The sequence below is a fragment of the Nicotiana sylvestris genome, chromosome 3, assembly GCF_000393655.2.
Source record: "Nicotiana sylvestris chromosome 3, ASM39365v2, whole genome shotgun sequence".
Classification (NCBI taxonomy): domain Eukaryota; kingdom Viridiplantae; phylum Streptophyta; class Magnoliopsida; order Solanales; family Solanaceae; genus Nicotiana; species Nicotiana sylvestris.
The window spans coordinates 105,995,963-106,008,310 of NC_091059.1; the positions used below are offsets into that span (position 1 = coordinate 105,995,963).

Below are 12,348 nucleotides of genomic sequence, written 5' to 3' on the forward strand. Positions count from 1 at the left end.
TTTTGAGGTGAGTTGATATAATCCTTTACAAAAGTAGTTTAACTCACAAAAGCACGCACACAAGGTGTTTGATAAATTGTTTAAAAGACTTTATATTTACTTAATTGGAGCGAGTGAGTACCTATTAACTTAGAATTGTTCTAACAAAAGTTTAGATGATTTATTATGAAATATGTGTGTAAATTTTCAGATTTTTGTATTATTCTTATATGCCATTTTCATGTTGAAAATTCATGAAAAAGCAAGAATATTTAGAAATAATTTTGAATGTTTATTTCATTCTTATGCCATACCTTACATTTAAGAACTCTAGAATAAGTATGTTTGAAAGATTTAGACTTGAAAAGTCACAAGAAGAAGTTTTAGAAAGAATTTTTTTTTTGGAAGTATCCTTTATTCTGAGATGGGGTCATCGTCCAGGCCGAGGGTCCTGACCAAGGCGTTAACTTCCTGAAACTACTTGTGCCAAAGTAGGGAGCACACGAGCCGAAGGTCTCGTTGCTGAGAATTTACTTAGCCATGCTAAGATATGATACTTGAGCGCTGAGAACCATGAAGCGAGTGACACCTCGTGGATTGGGCCTATTCGAACAGGTTGGGATCGAACCCGTGCCGATCACACGGTGACTGAGACAGAATTAAGTTAGGATAGTTGGAACTCCCAAAGTATAAAGAGAAGTAATTTTTTTTAGAAAAAGAAAAGAATTTCTTTTAGAATATTCATAAACTGCTATTATGCTATTATTTTAGAATTGTTCTTAAAGGCTTTATGTTTTCTATGCATTTATATTCTTTGCTTGTAAGGTATATTGTATTAAAGTTGCGTCCCCTGTTGTTGAGACTCACTGAGTACACTGGATGGTACTGACGTTCTCTTTTAGGAACCTACGTTGGTCTGCGGTACAACGTAGGAACCGATTTTGCGGGCGAGCAGGCTACGGATTAAGACTTCCTTCTCTTCCAGTGCTATTGGTGAGCTCCGCTTTTGTTCGTGGAGTGTTCCTTTGAGTCATCTTTATTTAGTTATTTCTTTGTTTACTTAGAAAACTGGTCAAGAAATCTCATATCCTGAGCAGTGCGTCAGTTTATCAGTAGAGGCTTCATAGACATAGTCGTTGGGTTAAGATTCAGATGTTTTTGATAATAACTTAGCAGTAATTCAATAGTTACTACGAATAAAGTTTTGGAGTTGATTTATTTAAATATTTAAAAGTAATCAAAAGTATTTGATTAGAGTATTGCCTTGTTGCATATAAGATTTGAAGTTATATAAATTTGATAAGCAGAGATGGTTCGCTCGGTCATGTTTAGTGATCGAGTGCCGGTCCCGGCTTGTTCAGAAAATGAGTCGCGACATTTTCTTTTCCAGCCTTATCTTTGCGGCTGTTTTTATACTTTATCTGTTCTCTATTTCAAGAATGATACATCAAAACTTAAATAGATAAGAGATCAAAATGATTAACTACAGTAATCAGCATAATTACATTTACCCCTCTAATTAAAAACGTCCTAATAAGATACAAAGCTATACGAGGAAAGTGAGATGCGTGGTTTGTCAATTACAACTTAAACAATGTAGGCCATCCCAACTTCAAGAAGGGAAGCTGGAGGCACCTTGAGGGATACATCTGCACCCCTACAATTCCTCCTAAGGAAATTATAACCATAATTGATAGCCAACCTCTTCAACATAGATGATCCTTGTTTTGCTTTTACATGTGAATGTCCTAGTACAAATGCTGTTCCAGCTTGTTGTGCTGCATACAAATCTTCTAGCTCCTCCTGCAGCTGACCATCCATTTCTTCCCTTGAATCGACTTCCGACTCATTATCTATGGCAAATCTCACTCTTCTTTCCACAGGTTGCATTTCGATGACATCCGTCACACTTTCAGCTGTAGGGAACCCCACAGACACACTTGCCGGTTGCACATTGTCCTCGAGCTCGAAAGCTGGTGTACCTGAGAAAGCCAGAGTTCCTATAACGGTCAGTCTGCATTCTCCTGACGATGCACCAGAACGTGAGCCGTCATCCTCGTTGTCAATGATTCCATGTGTCTTGTACCAATCATACCGGATGAAATCAGCCAGCCTACTGACAAGTTCAGATTCAAAGGAGTCGACATCCTGGTGAACGTCACGGTAACCATAACGGACGATGCATCTATAAGAACGATGAGCTGCGGGACCAACGCGACCTACAAGGTATCTCTCAGCGGGGGGCACAAAAGGGACAGGCACAGATTTCACACACACAAAAACAAGTATGCGGTGGTAGGCAGGGAGGTTAGTAACAAAGCGTGAGAAGTTGGCAGGAATCCCAGAAGTCAAATCAGTGAATACGAGGCCGATGCCAGGGACTCGAGTAATACCCAAGCTTGGACCTAGTGCCAGCAGCCATTCTAATGAAACCTTATTATGGAGATCATATTCATACTTCTTAACTGTGGCATAATGCCAAACAAACATGACAGTAACCAAAAAGAGTGCAAGGAGGATTGGAAGCCAAGCACCCTCAAGAAACTTAATGACGGAGGCTGAGAAGTAGAGTAACTCAATAGATCCAAACAGAAGGAGAAATCCAAGGGCCAGTATTGGAGGCTTGTTCCAGCAGAGGATGATAACTAATGAAGTAAGGCAAGTGGTCACCAGCATCACCGCCATCACTGCTAGTCCTGCAATTGATAAAGGAAGAAACTGCGACACCTTAAAATTATACACTGAAATAGCAAGTTAAGTGCTTGCTTAACTTCTATACAGCTTCATAATCGGGGAGGAGAGACAAATAGAAAAAGAAAACAAAAAGGAGCTATTTAGGCTGAGACGGAAAAATGACCGACGACAGTATTTGATGCCTTTATAAAGTTGTTTTTGGAGAAAGCATGGTTGGTTCTAGTACCTGACGCATTTCCCATGTGCTTTGTATCTCTGAATCCAATAGTCACAGCAACACAAAGAATCATGAGTATCCAATTGATCTCGGGAATGTATATCTGGCCATGTATTTTGGCAGAGGTGTGAACAACCTTGACTCTTGGGAAGCAGCCAAGAGATTGACTCTGGTTGATAATTGAGAATGTTCCGCTGATGATTGCCTGACTTCCCACAACGGAAGCCAGAATTGCTATTACTAGCACTGGCCATCTCACACAATCTACAATTGCAATTAAATGAAAAAAGAAGAAGGAAATACTCAATGATAAAATATGTTTGAAATTCAAATGAAAATGGATAAACATGATCAGGAAGCTTGCTCTACAAAACCAGCCTGTGTTCATGATATAAAAAATTAACTACTAGTAGTAGTTATCTAGGCCCAATCCCACCCATTCAACGCCTTAATGCAGTAAATACTATGGAAATACCCACGACTTGATTGAGGATAGACCAGACTTGGCTCATTATTTAGAAAAATCATTTCCAGAGTCCATGCCCTTCACAATAAGCACTTGTCCACTTCACATGTCTTAATGCAAGAACTGGATAAGAGTCCAAAAATAATTATTCCCTCCATCCTAATTTATGCAGCACTTTTCGCTTCTCGAGAGTCAATTTGACTAATCTTTGAAACTAAATTGAATTAGATCAACTCAATATTTTAAAGTTAAAATTTAGTTATTAAAAAGCTACATGAAAAGTACTATAAGTTGCAATTCTTCTCATGTCAATATAATGAAAATATACATTTTAAAATGTTGGTCAAAGTTCTCACTATTTGAGTTTAGCGAAACGAAAAGTGCCACATAAATTGGGACAGGGGGAGTATCATGTTTAGATGTCAGGTCTTTCAGGTTTCAACTTCATACATAAACAGTTACATCATGAAGGACTTGAATAAGTTAAATAAGACATTTCCAAGGATATCAACTACAAGGTTGGCAATTTCTGCTGACAATGAAATTCTCACATACTAGAGCAGTGGTTGTCTTTGTGTTCCGGGTTGCTAATCTTCTGTACTAATGATGATCCATGCATTGGGAATGTCATTTAGAATTGTATGGATGGTAGTAGACATCCCTAGAAACTGATATCTTCTTCTTTGAATGTAAAACTTTTACTCCCTTGATCCCAACAATCTTTCCATTTTAAGATATCACAAATGTTTGATCATTTCACTGGTGATATTATTCTATTATCTATATATCTTTCAGAACTTCCAACATATCAACTTCATTTAACCATCAAATCTTAAAGATGTTTTCCCTCACTTTCCAACCAAAGATTCAGTATTTTTCTTCCACTATAACTACTATATTATACACGTCCTCTCTTTTTTTAGGACGAGCTATATTATACATGTCAAATTACTATCTTAAACTCGGTATCTAGTTAAATACAAAATATTAAATGGGTTGAAAGAACTACTTGTGTTTCCTGAAAAGAGATGTAAACAAATTTATCTACTGAAGTGTTTAAACTGAAAGCTCAAACTCCATCCAGAAAACTACAGTACCAAGCAATCAAGTTAAAACGAGTAGATTATCAGCCCACATCAAACATAACTATGCATGCCCTTGTACCACATGAACTTGATTAATATTATTTCCTCTACCAACTGATTGAATGAAAAATGTTACCTGGAACTGATACATAGAAACCAATCTTGTGAATGGTGTGGTGATGCTTTGATAAGAAAGCTGCTTGACCCATATATGCCAAAATTAACGCTGGATAAACCAGAAAGGTGAATGCAATCTGTGGCAGGATAACAAATTAGAAATACAATCTACTGCTGTAGGCATTCAGAAGGACAAAACATTGGTTCATGGAGTTTACTTGAATTGCAGAGTATGAGAAGTGCCCAAGATCAGCAAACATTGCTTCAGACCCTGTTGTACGATAATAAAACATTTCAATATTCATTAATGAAACACTGGGCAATCGTCGCAGTGAATCACTGTCCTATATAGTAGTACACTGTTGATATCGTGATTATACCCTAACCAAGTCTAGATATATATCCTTCGCATTTTAGCTTCAAATACTATCAAAGCACGACAAAGGTGGACAACGATGAATATCAAATTATTATAAGTATCAGGCCAAACATTACATCCATATACAATTCTCTCTGCTTCACATTTTTGTTGTTTCTTTTCTCTTATGATTAATTTGACCAATCTTTCGAGCTATATTGGATATAGAATTAATTCATTTATTTCAATGTAAAACTCAGACATTCTGAAACTACATAAGAGAAATAAAAGTTGCAACTTTTTCCATGTCAAAGTGATGAAAGAATACATAAAAAATTCTCAAAGATAACTTCGCTTAGCTCTTGGAAAGGGAAGACAGACAACCATTTTGTGACACGGAGAGTACATTTAAGCAATTGGCTGATTGTATTATATGCATTTTCCAAGCAAGTAATCTCATGTTACAAATTTCAATCAAGTCCAGGTTGATGATGCATGCTAAACTTATTTCATGTTGATTTTTACTAGAATAGACATCAACTAATCCTGGAACCATAGCTCACGTGCTACCACAAATTTGACCCTGCATTTTGCCAATTGACTTGCTTTTAAATGCCACAGAACATGCACCTGACACATGAACAGGTAAACCCACACAAAGCAAGGTAGAATAGCATCACTTTTGTAATGTGCTAGCTGGCAGCACCTGATTTATATAATAGCTGCATACTTGACTTCAGAGTATATATAAAAAAACAGAATTTATGACCGAAGTAATACAAAAAACCAAGTATAAGAAGATACATTACCAGTTATGCAGAGGAGAATTCCACCCAAAGACATCCATCCTCCTTTTCTTGTTTTCTTCAGGAACTTTACCATGTAATAGGGGGAAAGAGCTTTATAAACAAGTGGATTCCAGTGGATAATGTTGTATAATCCAAGAGCACTAATGCAGAGTAACCAGATCAACACAATTGGTGCAAAACAAAAACCAACTCGATGTGTGCCATAATGTTGTAATGCAAACAGACAGACTAATATGAAGCAAGTTATTGGAATCACTGCATCTGCATAAGAAAAAACATGGATGTAAGTAGATAAAAGTGGAAGTAACAATTTATCACCAACTCTATATGGAATCATAATTAAACAATAACTTCTTTAAAGATATGCGGTGATGAACACTTAAACAGTAAAATACGTCTAACAGAAAAGAAATAACCCAGTTTTCATTGATGTTCAGTGATGAAGAAGCTTACATTGATGGTGATCCCGAGACATCGATAACTCAAGGCCAGAAACTGCAGAGAAAACTGCACACGAAAGAAGGTTCCGTATCAGCATCTATGATAATTCTAGAGAACATAAATTTAATGGAAAACAGCCTACCAGATATGGCTGGGGTAAGCAGTCCATCTCCAATGACCATACAAGTGCCAAGAAGCACCAAGATAAGCAAAGCAGTATGCAAGAATTTGTGTTTCTCAAGAAGCAACTTCACCCTTGAGCTGTTCTTAGTCTCGGGAGGATGCTCAAGTTTGTAGGTAGAAAGAGCTTCATCGGCAACTTGTCTGTTCGGAAGAAGGCTTACTTTGGCATGCCTGCATATTAAGGAATAGAGAGCAAAAGTACCACCTACAGCAGAAAGTCTATAAAGGTCAGTTTAATGACCAAATACTCGTTAATTTGACCAAATACCAAAAACATCGTTGTGATTTATGGTACATACCCTCTCCATTATCATCAGCTCGAAGTACGATAAAGACATATTTGAACAAAGGAACTAAGGTTAAAGTCCAAAAAACGAAAGAAAGAACGCCGAAAATCTCTTCGTTGGTCTCGGAATGATGAATGTCTTCTGCAAATGTGCTCTTGTAGACATAGAGAGGGGAAATACTGAGATCCCCATACACTACCCCAAGACTTTGGTATGCCAGAATCAGTGTACTCTTCCAAGATTTCTTTAATGCAAAATTAACAAAGCAAAAGGAGAACAATTATGACTGTAATTCATCAATATGATACAAGCTTCAATAAGTCTAAAAACTTAAGCAGATTGAAGAACAATGAAATATACACACACCTTTGAAGTGTCCCAACACTTCCCGTAGTCAATATCCATTCTTCTCAGCAGCTTCTTGCACTAAGTTGGGTCACTTGAAGTATAAATTCTTTATCATGTGATAAATCCTGAAAGAAACAAAATATTCACAAAGATGTTTGAAGCAACATTTCAATATATAACACCTAATTGGCACTGAGCCATATCTCCACTTTCCATCCCCAAATAAAGAAGTTAAATGCATGAAGATCCTTTTTTATTAACCCCACTTGGCCACTTAATGGCTTCAGCTTGCAGCAGAATGCATTTCTGCACAATGCAGGGACAAGAAAAGTAAAAACTCATAGGCATTTGCATTTCTTTCTTATTGTAGTTAACAAACAAAACAAGGACAGGGGAGGATTTAGGGGGCTCAAGGGTGTTCACCCGAATACCCTTCGCCGAAAAATTACACTGTATATATATATAAGGCAAAATCTGTTTTTTATCTTTATATATTAAGTTTTGAACACCCTTAACACAATCTAAAAGTGGGTTCAAAATCTACATAAGATTATGTGTTCAATTCCCACTAGCTACAAAAAAAAAATTTTGAACCCCTTTCGTGAAGATCCTGCCTCCGCCACCACTAAACAAGGAAAGGGAAAACCTACTCTTTGTTGCTTCTGAAACAAATGGTTAGATTCAACCAAAAGCTACAGCTAAGACTATCTATTTAACAGTTCCAGTTTTCGATTAGCACAGTGTAAAGAGGAGCAAGAAGAAAACAAGAAAACGTACAAGTGTGTGTGTGAGAGAGATTAACGAAAACCAAAAGCACATGATTCAACGGCAGTTGCATTATCAAATCAATCACACCAAAGTTGAGCCCCACGTAAATTAAGGCTATTTGTAAGGACCATAATAAGTTCCTCCCACCTTGGTCCCCACTCCCCACACCTCCCCTCCCACTCAACTCTACATGTATATGTACAAAATTTACAGGTCACCAAGATAATAGTATACTACAAAATACTATACAGTGATATAGTGTAGTAAGTGGATTGCCTAGTTTGCCAAACTCCCCAACCTACACGACTCTTGAGTGCCACATCTATATTTGCCAAGAAATGATTAAAAAAATGTTCAAATTGAAACAAAAAAAAGTTTTTCTTTTTTGCTCCACAATCATGACGTTTATGCAAATTGTTTTATAACAATAATGTCCAAGCTAGCTTGCGACTAATTTTAGGTACATGTTACCTTCCACCAACATAATTATCGGTAAAAGAAATCACTCAGTGGTTTTGTATTTGAACCAGACTTCTTATGCCTCTCAACACACTTCATCGACCACTAAAACTCACACGCTTGAATTCATGACGTTGATGCAATTGACAAACAAAAAGCACATCTTGACATGGCAAAAAGAAGCAAAACGTGAAAATATGAAAAGGGCTGCTTATGAAATATTGCATATAGTTTTCACTAAATCTAAAAGGATGAAAAACTTACCAGAATTGATGTTTGCCTCTAAAGCACAACAAGAACAAAAATGGGGATGAATCTTGGTAAGAGGTAGATAGATAGTGAAGCTGAAAAGAACATGCTCCAAAAGTAACGCTTAATTGTTTTGTACTATTTCTATCTTCATAAAGATGAGGCAGCAGCACGTGATCAGAACATGGACCCCCTTTTTCCCCTTCTCTTCTGTTCTGCTATTTGCTCACGATTCCAACGCCTTATCTTACTGTTTTAAAATTCCCTTTTTCATATTCTTGCGCTTTTTCACCTTGTCTGAAAATGACCCTGTAACTAAAACCTACTAATTTGGAAATTATACTTCCTTAATCAAATGTAAGCTGGTTTAACTGCTCACAAACTTTAAGAATAGCACTATTCATAAATGCATCAGTTACGCTCAGCTGCATAGGCAAACCTAACTTACCAGATCCATATAAAAGCTTAAAGAAATGCTACTAATAAAAAAGCAGCTGTCCATATTCTGACCATTTTATCTTCTTGGATTTCTCCCTGAAAAGATGTACCCACTATATTATCCCATTACAGATCTAGGACTAGATGGATATACATTCAAGAACAAATATTACCACTATATATCCCACTAATGAAAGCTGCTTCTGTTCTGTGTCTGGGTAGAGTAAAGAGAGGAGGGGTAGTGAGGGTAATTTCAGTATAGAATGTAGTTAGTGGTGGTAAGTTAAGAGAGAAACCGACATATATTCAGGGTGTTTTTGAATGTGCAGAGCTGACAAAGTGAGAATTGAGAATCTTGGCACTTACATAAAGAAGGAGGAACTGGGAAATGAAGAAATTTTGTTGAAGTCGATACAAAGATTTTAGGACCCATGTTCCAAGAATTAAGCATCATTACTTTACTCAGTACGGAGTATTTATTAAGGTGGTATTGGACTAGTCCATTGACACCGCCTGAGGACAATAGGGGGGAAAAAAAGGAAAAGGAATATGGTTTTCTTTTTTTAATCTTCTGCACGTACACATTAGACAAGAAACAATGTGAGACACATGTGATTCCCAAATCAACAAATCGCCGAAACCATGGTTGGTATGTCCTTTTGCTGAAGCACAGTGGCATTCTCTTTTAGAAACAAAAGGAGCAACATTCAGAATCATCCCCCCTCCCTAATAGAGCCCGATGTTACATGTCGTAAAAAATCACTGACTCAACTAACTCAGACAATTATTGCGGGTGAATACATAGTTCTCGACAATCTAATTTTGAGCTTAATGATTCCATAAAAAAGAGAAAGAAAAAGTGTAATTTAACATTGTTATTTGTCAATTGAAAAAAATCTAATCTAATTACAAAGTATCAAAGAATGTGTTTTTTGTTCTTTTTATTTTTTCTGCACGCATACATTAGACAAGAATGTGAGACAAATATGATTCCCGAAAATCAGCAAATCACCGAAACCATAGTTGGTTTATTAGTTGTCCTTTTGCTGAATTTTGAAACTTCAAAGCAAAGTGGCTTTCTTTTTAAAAATAAAAGGGGTAAGATTCAGAATCACCCTTTCCCATAGACGCCACCCACCTTATTCTGCTTGACAGTCTAATTTTAAGCTTAGTGATTCCATAAAAAAGAGAGAATAAGAAAAGGTATATTCATATTGTTATTGTCCAATACAAGTTTAATCTAATGAGAAATTATCAAAATGAATAGCGGCTGATTCTACGGTGATTGTCGGAAACTCATCCCTCTATGACATATTATTGTTGTTTTCTTGGCTCCAATTTACTTTCTTGGGCCATGGTATATGCACATGACATAGTTCTAATTGACAAGACGCGAGATGGTATTAACGAGAGACTGGAGGTTTGGAGGCAGACCCTAGAGTCTAAGGGTTTCAAGTTGAGCAGGACCAACACGGAATACTTAGAGTGCAAGTTCAGCAATGGTACCCAGGAAGGGGATATGGAGGTGAGGCTTGATACGCAAGTCATCCCCAAGAGAGGTAGTTTCAAGTATCTTGGATCCAGGGGCGGATTTAGGGGGGCGCAAGGGGGTTCACCCGAACCCCCTTCGCCGAAAAAATACACTGTATATATAAGGCAAAATCTGTTTTTTAACTCTATATATTAAGTTTTGAACCCCCTTACCACAATCCAAAAGTGTAGTTTAGTGGTCAAGGGGTTCAAAATCTACATAAGGTCATGAGTTCAATTCCCACTAGATACAATTATTTTTTTGAACCCCCTTCGTGGAGATCCTGCCTCCGCCACTGCTTGGATCTATAATACAAAGTAATGGGGAGATTGATGAAGATGTCACGCATCGTATCAGAGCAGGATGGATGAAGTGGAGGCTCGCTTCCGGCATCTTGTGTGATAAGAATGTGCCCCTGAGACTTAAAGGTAAGTTCTACAAGGTTGTAGTTAGACCGCCTATGTTATATGGAGCAGAGTGTTGGCCGGTCAAGAACTCTCATACCCAAAAGCTAAAAGTAGCTGAGATGAGGATGTTGAGGTGGATATATGGGCATACCCGGTTGGATAAGATTAGGAATGAAGTTATTCGGGAAACGGTGGGAGTGGCCCCTGTGGAGGATAAGATGCGGGAGGTTAGGTTGAGATGGTTCAGGCATGTTAAGAGGAGAAGTGTAGAAGCCCCAGTTAGAAGGTGCGAGCGATTACCCTCGGTGGGTAGTAGGAGGGGTAGAGGTAGGCTTAAGAAGTCTTGGGAAGAGATTATTACGCGGGACATGGCACAATTGGAGCTGACTGCGGACATGACCCTAGACAAGAGGGTGTGGAGGTCAAAGATTAGGGTAGAAAGTCCGTAGGCAGTCGAGCGTTTCTCTTTGTTTTACTCAATTCGTTAGCATTAGTATTAGTATGATATCTTTTATCCATAGATGGCTATCACTACCTAGAGTTTGACTGTATTCTTGGATTCAATCTTATTTCATCTTGATGTTATTCCTACTTGTTGAAATTACCTTTTCTTTTCCAGTTGTTCTCTAGCCGAGGGTCTATCGGAAACAGCCTCTCTGCCCTTCCAGGGGTAGGGCTAAGGCTGCGTACATCTTACCCTCCCCAGACCCCACTTGTGGGAAACTACTGGGTTTGTTGTTGTTGGGCAACCAAATTTTAAAGGATCTTTATATAAATAGTTGGTTGGGTTTATTATTATTTTTTTAGTCGGTATATATAATCTTATAAATTGATTTACACTGTTGTGTACACACACACACATACATACATATATATATATATATATATATATATATATATATATATAACATGAATTATGCTTATATTGTACATCCACCGTTTATTTTTAGTTTAAGTAGTTGGGTAGGTGACTAAAAGGGCAGCCCGGAGCACAAGACATCTCACGTTCGCACATAGTTCAAGAAAGGGCCACACTCCAGTAGCGAAACCAGAAATTTTACTAAGGAATATCAACATATAAAAAAAATTAACATACGAAGTAGTTGAGGGTATTCAATGTATATTATATATCTACATAAAAATAAATTTTTGACTCAACTACACAGTGTTATTTTCTGGCGAAATACAAATATTAATATTTGCTTCCACAACTTGAATTCATGACCTACGGGTCACAAAGAAATAATTTTATCATTGCTCCAAGGTGGGGTTAATTCTTTCAGTTAAATACAACCACTAATTTTACATTCTGCTTAGAAGCTAAATGTCACGCTTTTGCTTCTGTTACATCACTCTCTGTCCGATAGTTTTTTCACTATGATAAAATTAGCTACACTTTCATGTATCAACTGATAGGCAAGGAGGCCCCTTTACTAAGGCTTCCTTGTTTACTTCTCCATTTCATTTGTGACTTTCCAATTTTAATTTTTTTTCTTTCTCCTGCTCAAAATG

At 37.3% G+C, this 12,348-nt stretch overlaps 1 protein-coding gene across 3 annotated transcripts; it reads right to left on the bottom strand.

Moving 5' to 3' along the window:
* Window positions 1-1,422: 1,422 nt before the first annotated feature.
* Window positions 1,423-9,346, bottom strand: LOC104223447 (potassium transporter 2). 3 transcript variants are annotated; one of them, XM_009774893.2, is made up of 11 exons: window positions 9,072-9,346; window positions 8,476-8,994; window positions 7,003-7,109; window positions 6,649-6,880; window positions 6,309-6,554; window positions 6,179-6,232; window positions 5,726-5,986; window positions 4,777-4,829; window positions 4,578-4,695; window positions 2,900-3,154; window positions 1,423-2,675 (listed from the first exon to the last, which is right to left on the bottom strand). In XM_009774893.2, exons 3-11 carry the CDS (start codon window positions 7,039-7,041, stop codon window positions 1,567-1,569), a joined length of 2,367 nt encoding a protein of 788 aa, XP_009773195.1. In that variant the 5' UTR covers window positions 7,042-7,109; window positions 8,476-8,994; window positions 9,072-9,346; the 3' UTR covers window positions 1,423-1,566. The 3 variants fall into 3 exon arrangements, with proteins under 3 accessions (XP_009773195.1, XP_009773198.1, XP_009773196.1); XM_009774896.2 differs by lacking the exons at window positions 8,476-8,994; window positions 9,072-9,346 and adding an exon at window positions 7,762-7,867; XM_009774894.2 differs by lacking the exons at window positions 8,476-8,994; window positions 9,072-9,346 and adding an exon at window positions 7,635-7,747.
* Between the last annotated feature and the right edge of the window lie 3,002 nt (window positions 9,347-12,348).

Coding starts and splice junctions, on each gene's coding strand:
- LOC104223447 (XM_009774893.2), bottom strand. CDS start 7,041: ATGGATATTGACTACGGGAAGTGTTGGGACACTTCAAAG. Junction 6,555..6,648: donor AGCTGATGATAATGGAGAGG/GTATGTACCATA, acceptor TTTCTGCTGTAG/GTGGTACTTTTGCTCTCTAT. Junction 6,233..6,308: donor GCTTACCCCAGCCATATCTG/GTAGGCTGTTTT, acceptor TTTCGTGTGCAG/TTTTCTCTGCAGTTTCTGGC.